Source organism: Capsicum annuum, chromosome 4 (assembly GCF_002878395.1).
Source record: "Capsicum annuum cultivar UCD-10X-F1 chromosome 4, UCD10Xv1.1, whole genome shotgun sequence".
Classification (NCBI taxonomy): Eukaryota; Viridiplantae; Streptophyta; class Magnoliopsida; order Solanales; family Solanaceae; genus Capsicum; species Capsicum annuum.
In genome coordinates this window covers 34,549,502-34,567,654 of record NC_061114.1, presented here as the reverse complement: position 1 = coordinate 34,567,654, position 18,153 = coordinate 34,549,502, and the positions used below count along the sequence as shown (strand labels likewise).

Here is an 18,153-nt window from a genome sequence, read left to right as displayed (position 1 = left end):
TTTAATATTTTGCCAATGCGACACTTCCAACAGGTTGAACCTCTGAGAAGGTTAATTATCATACATTATATAGAATTCATATAAAAGAAACATCATTTTTGTATGAACTGTATTTTTGAAACACTTTTTTGCTAAAATCTTTATATGTTAATTTTGCTGTTGGTCGAAGTTATTTCTTTACCAAACTGACTGATTCATTCATTCATCCACCACCGAAGAAGTAAAACGTGGTAAAAATGCATTTGTCAAGCAACGATATTGTCTCACCACTTTATTTACCATCATCATTATATTATTAATATGGTGCATTGAGACTCAAACTCAATGTCTTATCCATATAAAGGCATTTTTAGGTCATAAATCAATGGGACTTGAACCCAATATCTATTGTTTGTTCCAATTTTCATCCTTTCATAAACAATTTGGTGAAAGAAAATAGGTCTTAACATAACTAGGCCATGACTATGAAAAATTCAATTGGTTTCCCTTTATGTAATAATGACTCCCTTATGAGTAACCCAGGCTATCTTCTGTACACACAACATGCGCACAAAGTATCGTCTGCAACAGTAAAAATAAAGCATTTGTGATAATTGCACGCCAAGTATCAGAATTCCGACCCAATCCAATTAAACTCGATCTTTTTCTCCGGCGATATCTTTCTCCGTCGAAATCCTTGGCGATTTCTTTCTCCAAGTCGTAAGTTCCCTTCTTCCCTATACATCGCTTCTCTTTGTCTGTCGTGTTTGAAAAACCCTAATCCCTTTTTCATTAATTCCAAATCCCCTCGTGTTTTCCGTGCTTTTGAATCTTTGTAACCTCTCTCCATTACTTAGAGATTCAGTTGTTCGCTTTTGGTTTTATTGGACCATTCCCTCTTACATGCAAAGAAATGGTAATTTTTGTTTGATTTGCTGCCATTGTTGTTTCCAATTAAGTTATATGGAAACCAAAAGTTGCCAGGGAACCCACCTGGCACTCAAGTAGTTATATTCAATTCATTAGGTCATTGTTGTATGAAACCATTTTAAAAGCTGGAGAAGAATTTTGTTGAAAAATATTATGTTTATGTAGGGGCGAATACGTTTTTACTAGAAAAAAAATACTTTCTTTTACGAAATCAATTACCTACAATGATTATAAGTCATTTTTGAATGCATTAGCTTAGTTGTACACTAGAATGTGCACATTTGAGTGCCTACGGAGCTGCTCATCGTGTGCTTGTATTACGCTATTCGTGGCATTGCTCATCACACTCTATTGGCTATTGATTGGACCCTGCTGTTCACGCGTGCGCGCTATATGTTATGACATGACCCACACTATATGTGGTGGTTCATCGGGCATATACTTTCAACACTTAGTGCAGTTCTTCAAGGAAGTAATACATTAACCTCCTTTTGAAAAAGTTAGAAAATGATTGGATTGGAGGGGGCGGGACGATGACCATTCTTAGTTGGTGGAGTGATTTGTCTGAATTCTGTTAATGAATGAGATCTCAACCTGCTAACTAGCTATGCGGAGGTTTCCCTTTGAAGACAGCTTCTTAGAGGGTCGACATATGCCTGTCAAAAAAAAAATGTACTGCTCAAAGTTCTTATAAGTATATACTTATACAAGAACCACGCCAATTATTACAAAGGAATAGTGGTTGGAGTGATATGCTGCACCTGGATTTAAACTATAGGATTGACCGGAGTTTATATGCGAGCTTTGAACACTTTTCTCCTCCATCCTCCTTAAATATCGAAGTTGACAAAAGGAGTATATCCTAGAAAATTTAGTCTTCTGTGATTGGTGTGACTTCTTCAATCAGCCGGATGAAATGAAGATACTAATGCTTCAAATTACATAAACTTCATTTTAGTTTCATTTCTTGATCTTTGTTTCAATAGAAAAGGATGACATATTCCTACTAGTGATATAGCTGATTTTTGCCATGTGCCACTATGTGAAAAGTGTTTATTTTTTATCTTTACCTAAATAATGAGTGCAGATTCATCAGCTGAGTATTTTTGATGTTACCTTACCATTGGACCCACTTCTCTCTTTTCTACAGAACTTGTATTATACTCAGTAGCGTAATTGCCAAAGTGAATGTGATTAATTTCCTTGCACTTTTATATGAGCCTCCAAAGATGCATATATTATGACCTATTTACTAAGTTACGAAGCAGATCCCGTCCGAAATTCATGTGTACGCCCTAGAATTCTGGTATGATACATATTATTTGTAAGATATGGCAATTTTATCAGGAAAATGTGCAGCAACTTAGAGACGACAACAATTTTGCCTCAATCTGAAACAAGTTAGAGTCAACCATATGAATCCTCACTATCCATGTTTCTCATTTAAAGATCAATTTATGTCATCATCATACCAAAAATAGCAGTAAAAAAGGGGCTGCCAGGTACACTAAAGCTCCTGCTATGCGCAAAGTCCGAGGAAGTCTTCCCGACCATAATGGTCCTTACCTTGGCATGCATTGCTCCCCTTCTAAAAATAGCAGTAAAAAATAATATAAATATATATAAGTAGTAGTAATAATCATAAAAAAGAACTCTACATTTGTACGGACATATAAGTCTATGACAAGGTATACTCCTAGAAATGTTGTAGGTTAAAGTCAACTTACTAACCAGGCTAGCGTACTCTCAACCAGTGAATAACACCTATATATATCTTTCTCTTCCATTGTGCTCTAACTTTTAGCTAATAGCGTGTTTGGACAAGCTTCTTGATAACTAAAAGCAATGTTTTCTCTAAAAAAAGCACTTTTTTTAGATTTAAGGTGTTTGGCCAACAAAAGATGTGCTATCAAGCTGCAATGGAAGCAATTTTCTATGTAGGGAAGAAGTTACAAATTTTTGAATATAGAAATTATTAAATACAACTTACAGGAAACTTAACCAGACAAAGCAGTTACTTAGGGTGATGGCCCTGGAAACTTATTTGGAAAGCTAAAATCCCACACAAAGTAGCCTGCTTTGTTTGGTTATTGGCACAGGAATTTGTTTTGATTCAAGATAACCTGATGAAGAGGGGAATGCCATTGTGCTCTAGGTGTTTTTTTTGTGGGGAAACTCGAGAAACAGTGGTCCATCTTTTTATACACTGTAGGGTCACTAGTCAACTGTGGAGAATATTTCTCAACTAAAATATATAGCATGGACGCTGCTATCTAGTGGGCAATCTGGAAGGAGAGGAACCTTAGAATTTTTGAGAATGTAGAGAACAGTATGCAACAAGTAAAGTTGAACTGCATTCTGACTTTATGTTTTTGGTGTAATCAGATATACTCTAATGACACTGTCTCTATCATTGATGTCTTAGACTCATTATAGGGATAGGATAGTAGATTTAGAGCTTTTGTAAATATGGTTTTAGTACAACCCATGTACTGTCTTACAGAAATAGAAACACCAATTTAAAAAAAAAAAAAATATAAAAATTATCTTTTCCAAGGCAAAAATAGCCTTCCCATAAATTATATTTACCAAATCATCCTTCCTTAATTTAACAAATCTATCTACAACTACAATTTTGGTTTCCACCCTGTCTTTTCTTTTTCCTTTTTCTTCTTCTCTCTCTCTCTTTGGAAAAGTCATAACTATGAATACAGATTACTTTTCCCTTTTTTCTGCCGTGTCTTTCACCATCTCCCCTCTTCCTCTTTGGAATAACAAGCCATTGGTAAAATATATAGGAGTTAATATTTTCCTTAACATAACTTTAAAGGCTTTGATAATAAAACAGTTTTGAACTTTAAAGGCTTTCATAATAAAATAGTTTCCCTCTTTAAATAATCTTAATAATAAAACGTGTCTTGATACTTGTCCTTTTCCATAATTTGACACTTAAAGGCACTTTCTGAAATTATTTACTAAACTATCCTTCCTTAGTTATTTACCAAAATATCGTTGCCATAAATTTATATTTACTAAACTATCCTTCCTTAGTTTAGCACATCCATCAATAAATACAATTTTGATTTCCATCATGTCTTTTCCTTTTCCTCTTCCTGTTTCGTCCATCTTTCTTCTCTTCTCCTCTTCCTCTTTGGAAAAATCCAACAACAACAACAACAACAACATACCCAGTGTATTCCCACCTAGTGGGGTCTGGGGAGGGTAGAGTGTACGCAGATCATACCATACCTCAAGAGAAGTAGAGAGGCTGTTTCCAATAGGCTCCCGGCTTAGGACCAATAACAGTATAACAAATATAAAAAGTAAGCGCAGATAAACTAGTATGGTACCCAAAACAAACTAACAGTATAACAAACACAAAAATAAGTGTATAATAAACTAGTACGGGATGCAAAAAAGCCAACACTACTAGCCCCAAACTACAGCCACAACACTACGAACCAGAAACTCCAGACCTAAAGGAGCACTCTCCTATTACTACCTTCGCGCTCCCACCCCCTAACCCTCTACCCTAATCCGCGTCCTCCACACCTTCCTATCAAGGGTCATGTCCTCTGTAAGTTGTAATTGCTCCATATCATGCTTAATCATCTCCCTCCAATATTTCTTCGGTCCACCTCTAGCCCGCCTGAAACCATCCCTAGCCAGAGTCTCACACCTCCGCACTGGAGCATCAGGGCCCCTTCTCATCACATGCCCGAACCAACGTAGCCTCACTTCTCGCAACTTATCCTCCACCGAGGCAACTCCCATCTTCTCCCGAATAATCTCATTCCTCACCCTATCTTTCCTGGTATGTCCACACATCCATCGCAACAATCACATCTCTGCCACCTTTACCTTTTAGATGTGGGAGTTTTTAACTGGCCAACACTCGCTCCATACAACATAGCCGTCCGGACTACCACTCTGTAGAACTTACCTTTAAGCTTCGGGGGTACCTTTTTATCACAAAGGACTCCCGAAGCGAGCCTCCACTTCAACCACCCTGCCCCAATACTATGCGTGACATCCTCTTCAATCTCACCATTACCCTGAATTATAGACCCCAGATACTTGAAACTCTCCCTCTTCTAGATGGCCTGAGTGTCTAGCTTCACAACCACTCCATTTTCTTGCGACATATCACTAAACTTACACTCTAAGTACTCCGTCTTGGTTCTACTTAACCGAAAACCTTTAGATTCAAGCGTTTGTCTCCAAATTTTCAACTTGTCATTAACTCCACCCTGAGTCTCATCGATCAAAACCACATCATCTGTAAATAACATACACCAAGGCACCTCCCCTTGAATATGTCGTGTCAAAACATCCATCACCAAAGCAAATAGAAACGGGCTAAGAGTCGATCCCTGGTGCAACCCTATCAAAACTGTGAAGTGCTCCAAATCTCCCCTTACCATCCTCACACGAGTCTTCGCATCATGATACATATCCTGAATCGACCTAGTGTACGCCACGGGCACCCCTCTAGCCTCTAATCACCTCCACCCTGGGAACTCTGTCATAAGCCTTCTTTAGATCAATAAACACCATGTGCAAGTCCTTCCTCTCTCGAAACTGCTCCAATAATCTCCTCACAAGGTGAATGGCCTCAGTGGTCGAGCGATCAGGCATGAAACCGAACTGATTCTCAGAGATTGTCACGATCCTCCTCACCCTCAACTCTACCACCCTTTTCAAAACCTTCATAGTATGACTCAACAATTTATACCTCTATAGTTGTTACAACTCTGAATGTCTCCCTTGTTCTTATACACTGGAATCATCGTGCTCCACCTCAATGCTTCAGGCATCTTAGCAATCTTAGCAGCTCTAAAAATAATGTTAAACAACCTTGTCAACCACTCCTGCCTTGCTAGTGCTCTTCCAAAAATCTACTGGAATCTCGTCTGGCCCCGTCGCCCTACCCCGCCGCATCCTGCGGATAGCCCCCTTGACCTCCTCAACCTCGATACGCCTACAATAACTATAATCACGATCTTCCTTAGATATTTCCAAGTCTCCCAACATAGAACCTTTGTCCCCCTTGTCGTTCAAAAGTTTATGAAAATAGGACTGCCACCTCTCCCTAATGAGGGCATCCTCAACCAACACTATACCATCCTCTCCTTTGATGCACTTCACTTGGTCAAGGTCACGAGCCCTCCGCTCCCTGGCCTTGGCCATTCTATGCAACTTCTTATCTCCGCTTTTCTCCTCTAAAGCCGCATACAAACTCTCAAAAGCTGCTGTCTTAGCCGTCGTAACCGCTAACTTAGCCTCTATTCTAGCTACCTTATACTCCTCCTTATTCTTCTGCCTGTCCTCATCATCCTTGCTCCCAACCAACTTAGCATAAGCCACCTTCTTAGACTCCACCTTTCTCTTGACCTCTTCGTTCCACCACCATTCTCCTCGATGTTTGCCAGATCGACCTCTCGAGACACCCAACACCTCTCCAGTGGTCTCCATAATGCAACTGACAGTCGTCTCCCACATATTATCCACACCCCCCTACTCTTCAACTTCTCTTCCATCTCCAAAGCACTAGCCAAAGTCAAGCTACCCCACTTAATCTTGGGTCGTGCCTCCCCACTTCTCTTCTTTTTGCCCTTATTGATAACCAAGTCCATCACCAACAACCTATGTTGAGACGAGTAATTCTCGCTAGGTATGACTTTACAGTCTTTACATAGCGCTATTTCCCCTTTTCTAAGAAGCAAAAAGTCTATCTAAGTCTTGGCCACTGTACTATGAAATGTAATAAGGTGATCCTCCTTTTTCGAAAAGCTCGAATTTGCTATCCACAACCCAAAAGCCCTGGAAAAATCCAACAGAGAAGTTCCTCCTTCATTCCGCTCACCAAAATTGAAACCGCCATGCACATCATCGTACCCTCTCGACAAAGACCTAATATGCCCATTGAAATCCCCTCCCACGAAAAGCTTCTCAGTGCTCGGGATGCTCCTCACCACCTCATCTAAAACCTCCCAGAATTCCTTCTTCTGTCTTCGTCCAAACCTACTTGCGGAGCGTAGGCACTAATAACGCTCACCGTAGACCCTCCCATGACCAACTAAATAGAAATCAGTCTATCACTATTTCTCTTTACCTCTACCACCTGTTCCCTAAGATCTTTATCTACTAAGATACCTACCTCATTTCTATGTCTCACGTTACCCGAGTACCACAACTTATATCCATCCACATCTCTCGCTTTAGTGCCTACCCATTTAGTTTCCTCGACACACGCTACACTAACTCTCCTCTTTCTCAGAATTTTCACCAGCTCTATAGACTTACCCTGTAAAGTACCGATATTCCAAGACCCAACTCGCAACCTAGAAGCTCCCTTATCCTGCCTAACCTTACCACCCCTAGCCCCTAACTCCAAACACGATCCTAGACCCGACCCAGACCCAACACTTCCTGACCCCGACCCCGACCTATGACATGACCCTTGTCTACCATCGCCAATCACAGCCACTATGCAACAAAGGGGAAAAAGATGAAAGGAAAAAGGGAAGAAAGATGACAAAGGGGGATCAAGATAAGGTAAAAGGGCACACTAGTTACAATGAAGTCAATAAAGGAGCTAGGGACACAAACAACAATCTATAATAGATAGAGAGCAACAAAACCAATAATATAACACAAATTTTGATAAACAATAGTCAATAGCGGGAACTTATACTACCACAATTAATGGATATGCTAGTAAATCAAGTAACAGTAATCAGACAAGGTAACACACTCCAAAACTACTAAGAACAATAAAAAGATTCACACGTAAAACACTATTACAAAGTAACCAATCAACAAAAAATTCGACACCCACAACCAGATAATCAGCCAAGAATAGTACAGAACGTCTTCTGAGCATTGTCCGGTGCTGCCCACTTACACCTTCGCTGTAGTCGAGCCGGTGGAAACCCTAGTGCAGCCGGCGATAGCAGTGCCGAGATGGGAAATCGGGCAAGGGAGAGAGAAGGGGATAAAGAGAGAGAACTCGGGGGAGAGAGAGTAACCCTGACCTGTTTCCGGCGCGTCTCGTCGTCTCCGGCGTCGAATTCAGTCGGTCAGTCCAAGACGAGTTCGCCGGAGAAAGATCACCGGAGAGAGCCCCAATGTGTTCTTCAAAAGCAGATGGCCAGATCTGAGAGAGATCGTCCGATTTTTCCAAATCTCTAGTGAACAGTGGTGCCACCGTGAACGGTGGCGCGTTTCAATTTATTTCTATTTCGTGAAAGGTTTTTGCTTAGCCAAATCAAACAAAGGATTTATGAAGTGCCCGTTAGAAAATCATATACAAAATGTATAAGTTATCAAACCAAATACTAGCAGTTTGCTTAAATGAAGCTTCCTCTTGTGTGGGCCTAAGAAAAATTAGTGGTGGTCACTTGGACGAGACTTCTCCTCTTTGGAAAAGTTCGTCAACTATAAATACAAATTATTTTCCCTTTTCTCTATCGTCTCTTTCTTCTGTCTCTCCTCTTGCTCTTTGGAATAACAAGCCATCACTAGAAAAAATATGAGTTAGTATTCCCTTAACATAACTTTAAAGGCTTTCACAATAAATTTTTAAAATAATTTCTCTTCAAATTATCCTAATAATAAAATGTGTCTTGATACTTGTCCTTTTTCGTAATTTGATACTTAATGGCACTTTCTAAAAAGATGGACAAACTTATACGTGGGTGTCCCATTCATGATTTCTCTATTGCTATTTTCTTATTTCGTGTTGCTTTATCTCTCGTATTTTCGTATTGCTCTGATTAGCTTTATCTCTCGTATTTTCGTATTGCTCTGATTTACTTTTTATTATTCCTTACGCCTTTTTTGTTATGTAATCCATCTCTTGGTCGACTATTTGTTATCTTGAGTCGGGGGTCTATCGGAAACAGCCTCTCTACTTCTTCGGAGGTAGCAGTATGGACTGCGTACATCGTACCCTCCCCAGACCCCCTTTGTGGGAACACACTGGGTTTGTTGTTGTTGTTGTTGAAATACTGAAAAAACATTGTTCAAATGAATTGGCCAAACACAAATTGTTTTTCGTCCGAAGTACTTTTCTGAAAAGTTGTTTTGAGAAAAGTTTCTCAAAAGAAGCAAATTTTTTCTTTTGATAAAAGTGCTTCTCAAGATTGCAACTTTTTGCAGCTTGGCTAAACAAGCTCTAATTGTGCATTGATCTCAAGAAATTGTAGGTCCTTCACTTACCATAGTTTCACGTCTATTAGCTGGTGCAGTAGGTCGACGATGCAAGATGTGACCATGCCATCTCAAGTGAACTTTGTTGTTTATCCTCATTGCGTGCTACTTGAACCTTTTTTAATCTAATCACATATGCTAGAAGGTGCAAACACACTTATTGAAAATAACATGAGGTAATGTCACTTAAGTTACTTTGGACCTTGATCATACAAAGCTATTGCCTCTTCCACTTCTTTTAATCTACAACTTGGATAAGGGCTTTAAGACGGCAGATGATTGCTCACAACAGAAGACTCGTAGATTTACTAGATTGAAATATTGTTTAGGTGCTACATGAGCCTTGACACGAAGAAGAGCTCTAAAAGTTCTTGATGATATTTGTGATATTGATCTTAAAGATGTGTATGAATGTATTGAAAAGGACTTTTTAGTTTTCTTTCTGTTCGTGCTTGTTTCATTGTTGAGCTACCATTTCTTGGCTATAGTATTTTTCATCGAGTTAAAACAAGATTTCCAGTTTCGTTTGACAAACAGTTAGTTAGTTTGCCAACATGTAATTGTTTTCTGAGAAAGGATATAACATTTCAAAGGAAGAACTTGTAAGCATGTTTCTTTGTGATGCATTTATGATTCAGTTCTATCTGATGCAATAGCTAGATGATCGCAAAGTGGGCACTAAATACACAATAATATCCCGATTTGACAACTATTTATGTAGATTTTTTATTAAATTTAGTGAGCAACATCAATTTTATTGTTGTTCTCAGTTTTTTAAGAGATTTTGTTGAGCAAAAGGCTAGTATACCATGGTGTTTATTTGTAGACTGTTTTGCAGCCTATAGTAATTTCACTTTCATGGGGACTGAGGATTCAAAAAACCTTTGTGCATCTAATGATCTTGAAAGAGGAACTAAAAATAGTGATGATGGTGCAAATGGAGAAACTTCCAAAACCACTAATTATGTTGTCAGTGAAAGCAAGGAACCTTTACAGGGAAGTGACAGTGACATGGATTTGGAGAGTGACCCTGGCTCACAAGTTGGTGCTGAGTTGACTGGAACACCGTCACAAGGCAGTGTTAAGTTGACTGGAACACCTTCACAAGGTGGTGTTGAGTTGACTGGAACAGCTGAGATAACAGAAGAAGTAACTACCATCAACTCTGTATTACATGCTGAGAATGGACTTCTAAGTTTGCAAGACGGAAACAATAGTAGCAATCAGAAAGAGGATCAAGGTCATGTCACTCAGGAGATTGTTGGTGTCAAATGTATGTTGTTTGTTTGATATTTTCTGGTCTATTTTTGCCCAATACATATTGTATTTTATGTCTTGTAAGCAATGGAATCTTTATGCCTATAGTTCCGTTTTATTTTAATGTAGAGTTTGCATCTTTTTATTAGTTTTTTCCCACTTAGTCCCTATTGGTTAAGAAATTTTTTTCTAAATTATTACCTTCTTTAGCAGGCTTATCTGGAGTTAAGAGACCTCGTGCTACTCTTGACGTTGAGCAACCGTCAGTGCATGTCGTTTATAATTCTTTAACAAGGTTTGACTAAAGTTCTCGTGTTCTATTACATTCTTCCGTAGCCACATTAGGATTATGTTTATTTGGAGTGACAAGGGGAAGTGTACATGAGGAGGGCTACGGATCATTTCTCTTGTTTGGTTCAAACTCAACTAGGATTGGAAGGGATTTTGTGCTCGTAGATGTCAGCTTTTTCCACCTTTTTAAAATGGAATAAGAGGAAGTACAACTCATATAATTCTTTTCCTGTAATGACGGGAGGTTAAATACATCACATATGGGGTCGTTTGGTAGAAGGGATAAGCAAAATAATCATGGGATAAAGTTTGGGATTAACTTTATCCCATGTTTGTATGAAGTATTACTTAATCCTGGGACTATTTTATTCCACTATTTGTACTAAAATGGTGGGGTTACTATCCCATGGGGAGGGAGGGATAAAATAATCCCATGGGATATCCCACCTCATGGGATATCCTTACTTATCCCATGGAGTGTACCAAACGACCCCGATAGGGTAATAAATCAATCACCCTCTTCAGCACTCTTCTTTTCCCTTTGTTGAACCAAATGTAGAAGTCGTGATCCATTTCTATCATTAAACATACATTGCTAGTAAAAATGGCATCTTTGTATTTCTTGATCTTGATGGGTTCACTTATGTTTCCAGAGAGAGCAGAAAGATGCTTGAGGGGCTGCTACAACAATGGTCAGAGTGGCATGCCAAACATTGCTCTTCAGCACATGTAAGCCTTTCATCATCTTCTTATTATTTTTGATAACAGTGGTGGCCCGGGCCCACTAGAGCGTACCTCGACTATTCATGTGCTACTTTCCCCTAGTACATGTTTGCACCACTTCATTGACTATTAGGCCATACCCTTGGGTGCTCGTGCAAGCCTTTCATCTTTGATTGCTAATTTTAGGGCTGAAAGGGCATGATCCTTCAAATGAAAAATTGGTCGAAGAAAATAAGGCATTGCACATGCATTAAGAATTTGTATTAGTTAAATTTGACCTGGTTGCAACTCATGTTCCAATTTTTTTGCTGTTAGTAGAAATCATTTTAGAAGTTTTTTGAACTCAAAAAGCTGAGAGTAAGGGCTGTTCAATAGCGGTAAGAGCTTTATGTATCTGGTATCTGTTTTCTAGTGTAAGAGATAACAATATGTTAACCTAGTTGGATTAAGTGGATATCTGGTTGAATATCTTTAATTCTTTTCCATTGAATAAAAGCTAATAGGTAACTACCCGGGGATAGCCAAAATTAAGAGAATGTGATCCACTGTCCAGATTTTGCATGAAGGTGGAAGTTAGTTGGCATGTTTAGCGCATTAGTTAAAAATGGTCAAACATTGGTGTTTGATACTCTGGCATCATTTAGACATTATTTTACATCTTTACTGTTCCTAATACTGTTTAGATATTATGTTACTGGAACATCTGACAGTGAGTCTTAACCTTTTGTATTATGATTATTGAGGTTTTCTCAAGTAATCTTCTGTGTTTCTGTAGGTTTCATCTTGAGAGTGCTGAGCGTTGTTTCTTTGATTTCAGGATTCAAGAGAAGTGTTAGAATCTGGTGAAGAGACGTACTTCCCTGCTCTTCACGTTGGTTTGGGGAAACCTTCTGCAGTGGTATATTTCTATGTCTGCCGCATGTACAAATTTAAATTATCTGTTGAGCTATCGTTACCATTGTATTTGAGGATATTCTTAGTTAAAAATAAACTAAAAACATTTGCCTCCACTAATTTGCACACTAGTTTTTGTTTCACACATTGAACCTACTGTGTATGTTTTAACACATAAAGTTGACATTTCGTCAGCCACCATAGATTCCTAGAATAGACAAATCAGACTGATTTGATTTTGCAAATTGCATCTTCAGTGTCAGTGAGTGAATAATTAAGGTAGAACTAGCTTATAACTCCACCCCCACCCCCCACCACCCCACCCAAAAAAAGGAAACAAAATATTAGAAACCCTTCAAGTAATTGTATTGCAAAATAACTAGAATTGGCTTGATGAGGATCATATTGCGGGTAATTTATCAACACTGTGTTTGTCTTAGGATTCTATATGTTTTTAGGTGTACAGATCATATACGGGCTTATCACCATCTATTAGTGAGAATTATCTTCATAAAAATGTGGGCATGTTCAAACGCTCAATCCTAAATTTAATGCTCTTGAGAGTCTATAAGTGAAACATTTTTTTTTTCCGCAAAACCTTTTTGTTGATTATGCAATACTATTGAATTCTTATCCTACATGTGTGTGCTGCAAACTCCAAGCCTCTGATGGTGGCAGGTGAGAATTTCTGTTATTGAGTTCAGTGTGGTATATTACCATACTGCTCAAATTGAGAAGAGTAGTATTGTAATTTGACTATCTTGACTATGTAGCATTAATTTTCTTCTAATAGGCTAAGAAGTACTATTTTCTGTTAGACATATTGGGTGGACAAACAAGCAAGGAACGGCGAGATCGAGTTTATTCCATTGGATGGCAACTCTATTCCTCTTTATGATCGTGGATATTCATTTGCTTTGACTGCAACAGATAGTTCAAGCAATGTGGAAAGGTAAGTTACAGTTCCAGTCTTCTTAGGGAGTAAGTTCATTCCAAGAGCATGTGTCCTATAATCAATCTGTTGTTAGTTGGGAGTACTGTATGGTTGAGTGACACTGCAGCCAGGGTGCCCGTGTTATTTGAAAATGTGGATATTAAAGCTTTTTACCTTCATACACACAATTTGTTGACTGTAAGTGATAAAATTCAAATATTTTTCTAGGTTGATGTGACAACCAAATGTTGATGTAGTTCTTCTTAGAGATTGGTCTCTACCTGTACAACCATATACTTGCCCTTCCTCTTTTTCTTTTCTTTCTATCTCTTAATTGCCTCTTCCTCTTTTTCTTTTTCTTTTTCCTTCCACCTCTTTTCCTTCCTGTTGTAATGGTCTTGAAGTGTACCTCTTGCGAGTCAGATGTATCTTCCTCGTCGTATCATCTTGTTAAACGCCTACATGATGACATTTATTGGGGTGCCGTTTGATTACTCTTCAATGTCAAGTGAGTTGTATGTGTTGCAGGATCATGCATAAGATTCGTAAAAAGTCAGTATCTGTAGTAGCCCGTGTCAACATTAGAATATTTCCTAGTTTAGTATCATGTTATTCTTTTCATGTTGAGATAATTCTATGCTATTATGTAATGTTAGTCTTTCCACTTCAAATCGATCTTTTGACCAGGGGTTGCATTGAAGCTTTTCATTTAGATTGTGTTCATAGCAGTAATTTTCCTCGTCAATATTGAGATTATGCCTATAAATATCCCGGTTCACAATTTTGAATGACGAAGGGGATAGAGCTATTGTGTTAGGGGAGCTGGAGCACTCAGAGGAGTGTCGGGATTTTAGCTATTGCAGACGTTTTAAGGTAGAAGAGGTTAGACAGGCTGTCCGCAGGATGCGAGGGGTAGGGCGACGGGGCCGGATGAGATACCGGTGGAGTTTTGGAAGTTCGTTGGAGAGGCTGGTGTAAGGTGGTTGACTGGATTGTTTAATGAAATCTTCAGGACGGCAAAGATGCCCGAGGCGTGGAGGTGGAGTACCATGGTCCCTCTCTATAAGAATAAGGGGGACATTCAGAGTTGCAATAACTATAGGGGGATTAAGTTATTGAGTCACTCTATGAAGATCTGGGAGAGAGTAGTCGAGGTGAGGCTGAGACGGATAGTGTCTATTTCGGAAAACCAGTTCGGATTTATGCCCGGTCGCTCGACGACGGAGGCAATCCACTTGGTGCGGAGGTTGGTGGAGCAGTATAGGGAGAGGAAGAAGGATCTTCACATGGTGTTTATCGACCTGGAGAAGGCATACGACAAAGTCCCCAGGGAGGTGCTTTGGAGATGCTTGGAGGTGAGTGGAGTACCGCTGGCATATACCAGAGTAATTAAGGATATGTATGATGGAGCGAAAACCCAGGTGAGGACGGCGGGAGGGGACTCAGAGCATTTCACTGTCCTGACAGGATTGCATCAGGGATCTACTCTTAGTCCCTTTTTGTTTGCGTTGGTGATGGATGTGTTGACGCGGCGCATTCAAGGGGAGGTGCCGTGGTGTATGCTTTTTGCAGACGATGTAGTTCTGATAGATGAGACTCGAGGGGGTGTGAATGACAAATTAGAGGTGTGGAGGCAAACTCTTGAGTCTAAAGGGTTCAGGGTGAGCAGAAGCAAGACAGAGTATGTGGAATGCAAGTTTAATGACGTGAGGCGGGAGAATGAGGTAGTAGTGAAGCTGGAAGCACAGGAGGTATGTAAGAGGGATAAGTTCAAGTATCTTGGGTCCGTGATCCAGAGTGACGGTGAGATTGACGAGGATGTCTCGCACCGTATTGGGGCTGGATGGATGAAGTGGAAACTCGCGTCGGGGGTGCTGTGTGATAAGAAGGTGCCGCCCAAGCTTAAAGGCAAATTCTACAGGGTGGTAGTCCGTCCGGCCTTGTTGTATGGAGCGGAGTGTTGGCCAGTTAAGAACTCCCACATCCAAAAATGAAGGTGGCAGAAATGCGGATGTTGCGCTGGATGTGTGGACTGACTAGAGGGGATAGAGTTCGGAATGAGACTATCCGGGAGAAGGTTGGTGTGACTTCAGTGGAGTGCAAGATGCGGGAAGCACGATTGAGATGGTTCGGATACGTGAAGAGGAGGGGCATGGATGCCCCGGTCCGTAGGTGTGAGAGGCTAGCGTTGGATGGTTTTAGGCGGGGTAGGGGTAGGCCGAAGAAGTACTGGGGTGAGGTGATTAGGCGGGACATGGAACAGTTACAGCTCACCGAGGACATGACCCTAGATAGGAAGGTCTGGAGGGCGCGAATTTCGGCAGAGGATTAGGGCCAGTTTGGGTCGCTAGTGTAGGGAATTACTTGGTGGGGGTTTTATTCCTGTTATGATTCCGTGTTCCGTGTTCCATGTTTTATTACGAATCTGTGTGCTTTCCTCTGCTTTCCTCTGTTTTATATTACTTATGGGTGCCGTATTTATGTTATGTAATCTGCTTCTGTGCTTTACTATGTGTTTGTGTGGTATCTCGTGCCTTGAGTCGGGGGTCTATCGGAAACAGCCTTTCTACTTCATCAGAGGTAGAGGTATGGACTGCGTACATCTTACCCCCCAGACCCCACTAGGTGGGAATACACTGGGTTTGTTGTTGTTGTTGTTGTTGTTGTAGTTGTGTCCTTTAATGATCTGTGTTCTCTTATTATATTCTTAATTGGCAAGGACAAGACTGTATGAATGAAGGAAGCATGTAGGGTACCGTTGAGGAATATTTGATGTTTACTTGGTGACTAGGATTTTGTTTGTTTGATTTCAGGCATAAAATCTTATGATGTCTTTTGTATTGCAGAGGAATTGAAATGGTTGATAGTTCCCGATGTTTCAATTGTGGTTCGTATGGCCACACATTGAAAGAATGCCCTAAGCCTCGTGACAATGCAGCTGTTAATAATGCCCGTAAAAATCATAAGTCCAGAAGGACTCAAAGTGCCAGTTCTCGCAATCCAACTCGATATTATCAAGATTCTCCGAGGGGAAAGTATGATGGTTTAAGGCCAGGTGCCCTGGACTCCGAAACACGAAAACTTTTGGGCCTTGGGGTGAGATATATGTTCTTAATTTGCTTTCTCATGTGATCAATGGTTTTTTGTGTTCTTAACTGTCTGAAGTTTTTGATCCAGTGCAATTCATTCTAGTTATGAAAGTGACTAGACACTGATAGCATGGTATCTTAATTTTTATCATCATTACTTCTCTTTTTCATTTTTCAGGAGTTCGATCCGCCTCCCTGGATTAATAGAATGAGGGAAATGGGATATCCACCAGGATATTTGGGTAAATTATCATATTCCCTCATTAATTAAAAGTTCATGCCTGTTTATATTTTGGTGGTATTCCAATTGTACTTTTGGTTTTTTTATCAAGGTGTAGTATCTGACCTGCTTAAACAGGAGCCTTTTAATTAAATTAGTAGGCTAGATCCCATACTAATCAGCACCCAACTCTCTTCCCTTACTTGTATTCATCTTTTTCCTCCAGTTTTTGGACATACCGACTCTCTTTGGTTTTGCATCCAGAGTTGTTTTCAATTTTCTCAAAAGCTATTGTTGAATGTACTCATTGTTCTACAATTTACTTAACCTTTTCAGAAGAAGACGAGGATCTACCTTCTGGAATCACAATATTTGCTGATGAGAAAAATACAGAAGAAACAGAGGAAGGGGAAATTCTTGATAAAAGCATTCCAAACCCGCCTAGGAAGATGAGTGTTGATTTTCCAGGTGTAAATGCCCCAATACCTGAACATGCTGATGAAAGACGTTGGGAGGCTGTGCCTTCGAGTTCGCGTTATTTGAGAAGTCATTCACACAACCAGTATAACCATGCACAAGACACTGTCAACAGAGGGCATTATCATGAACATCGTAGGTCTAGGGATATTGAAGATGACGGACCTCCTGGTTGTGATCCTGGAACTAGCCCCTCATTGTCAGGGCACTCTTACAGATATGGGACTTATGACTCACGTTATTCATCTCATAGCCCAAGGGATAGTGCTTCAATGCCAAGAAGCCCTAGTTTTGGAAGATCCTTGTCAGAAAGAGATAGGAGAAGCCCACTTGTCAATGATGTCTCCTTTCACCACCGTTACTATGGTTCCACTCGATAGACTCTCTGGACAATCTGATTGACTGAAGGATTTATACTCTGATTCAGTATTCTCTTTGTGCCATCATTCCATGAAGTTCATCTTTCTAGTCCTCAGCAAGTTATTGGAGTGTTGTACATAAGCTAGATCTGGAACGAGATTAAGTGGATATGTGAGTTGTTGGTTCTTTTAGGAGTTACTAAACTGGAACTCCTGATCTGTTGTTTTGTAAAATAGCAACAGCTTGATTTTCTTTCAGATAAATCCTGCTGTCTCCTGTTGATCCTGTTGTACGCCTTTTTGGCATTGCAACGTGCTTTGGTCAACTGCTATGTAGCTGTAACTGACTTCTTTGAGGCTTACAATTTTTCTGCTGCAGAAATAGATGATAATTACTCCATGGCATTATAGTAGACATATAACTACAGTGATGGTGGGACACTAGCTTCCACGAGTTACTGTAGTTTTAGATTATGAAAGATGATGCGTCATTAGTGTTATCCTGTGCAGATTTGTTGTTTTATCCACGTCACTGCAAGTGAGTGCACACCACGTTCTAGACATTTCTGAGTGGGGGGTTAAGAGTTGTCAGTGAAATGTTCCGAGGGGAGATCGATTTTCATCATTGTAGTCAGAAGAAGGTTTATATCAGATTAATCAAGTACCTCGGTAAGACCATATGACCCAATTGAAGCATTTTGGAGCAAATTAAACCTCTTGATACCGTAATGTATAACTAAGATCAAATACATTATATGTAAAATACAACTCTGAAAAAAGAGTAAG

At 39.8% G+C, this 18,153-nt stretch overlaps 1 protein-coding gene across 8 annotated transcripts; it reads left to right on the top strand.

Moving 5' to 3' along the window:
• The first annotated feature begins 476 nt into the window (after positions 1–476).
• LOC107868052 lies at positions 477–17,767 on the top strand. 8 transcript variants are annotated; one of them, XM_047410807.1, is made up of 10 exons: positions 477–699; positions 9,111–9,299; positions 9,962–10,396; positions 10,591–10,675; positions 11,325–11,400; positions 12,212–12,292; positions 13,107–13,240; positions 16,069–16,318; positions 16,490–16,553; positions 16,868–17,767. In XM_047410807.1, the coding sequence occupies exons 3-10, from the start codon at positions 9,982–9,984 to the stop codon at positions 17,386–17,388; spliced, it is 1,626 nt and encodes a 541-aa protein (XP_047266763.1). In that variant the 5' UTR covers positions 477–699; positions 9,111–9,299; positions 9,962–9,981; the 3' UTR covers positions 17,389–17,767. The 8 variants fall into 8 exon arrangements, with proteins under 8 accessions (XP_047266763.1, XP_016570099.1, XP_047266767.1 ...); XM_047410811.1 differs by having other exon boundaries at positions 480–699; positions 9,120–9,299; positions 10,594–10,675; XM_047410809.1 differs by having other exon boundaries at positions 480–699; positions 10,594–10,675.
• The last annotated feature ends 386 nt before the right edge of the window (positions 17,768–18,153 follow it).

What these genes read in the sequence shown, in the direction of transcription:
- LOC107868052 (XM_016714613.2), top strand. Translation starts at nt 9,982, where the DNA reads ATGGGGACTGAGGATTCAAAAAACCTTTGTGCATCTAATGATCTTGAA. An exon ending in TGGGGAAACCTTCTGCAGTG is followed by an intron (nt 12,293 to 13,106) that starts GTATATTTCTAT and finishes ATTTTCTGTTAG; the next exon opens with ACATATTGGGTGGACAAACA. An exon ending in ATATCCACCAGGATATTTGG is followed by an intron (nt 16,554 to 16,867) that starts GTAAATTATCAT and finishes TAACCTTTTCAG; the next exon opens with AAGAAGACGAGGATCTACCT.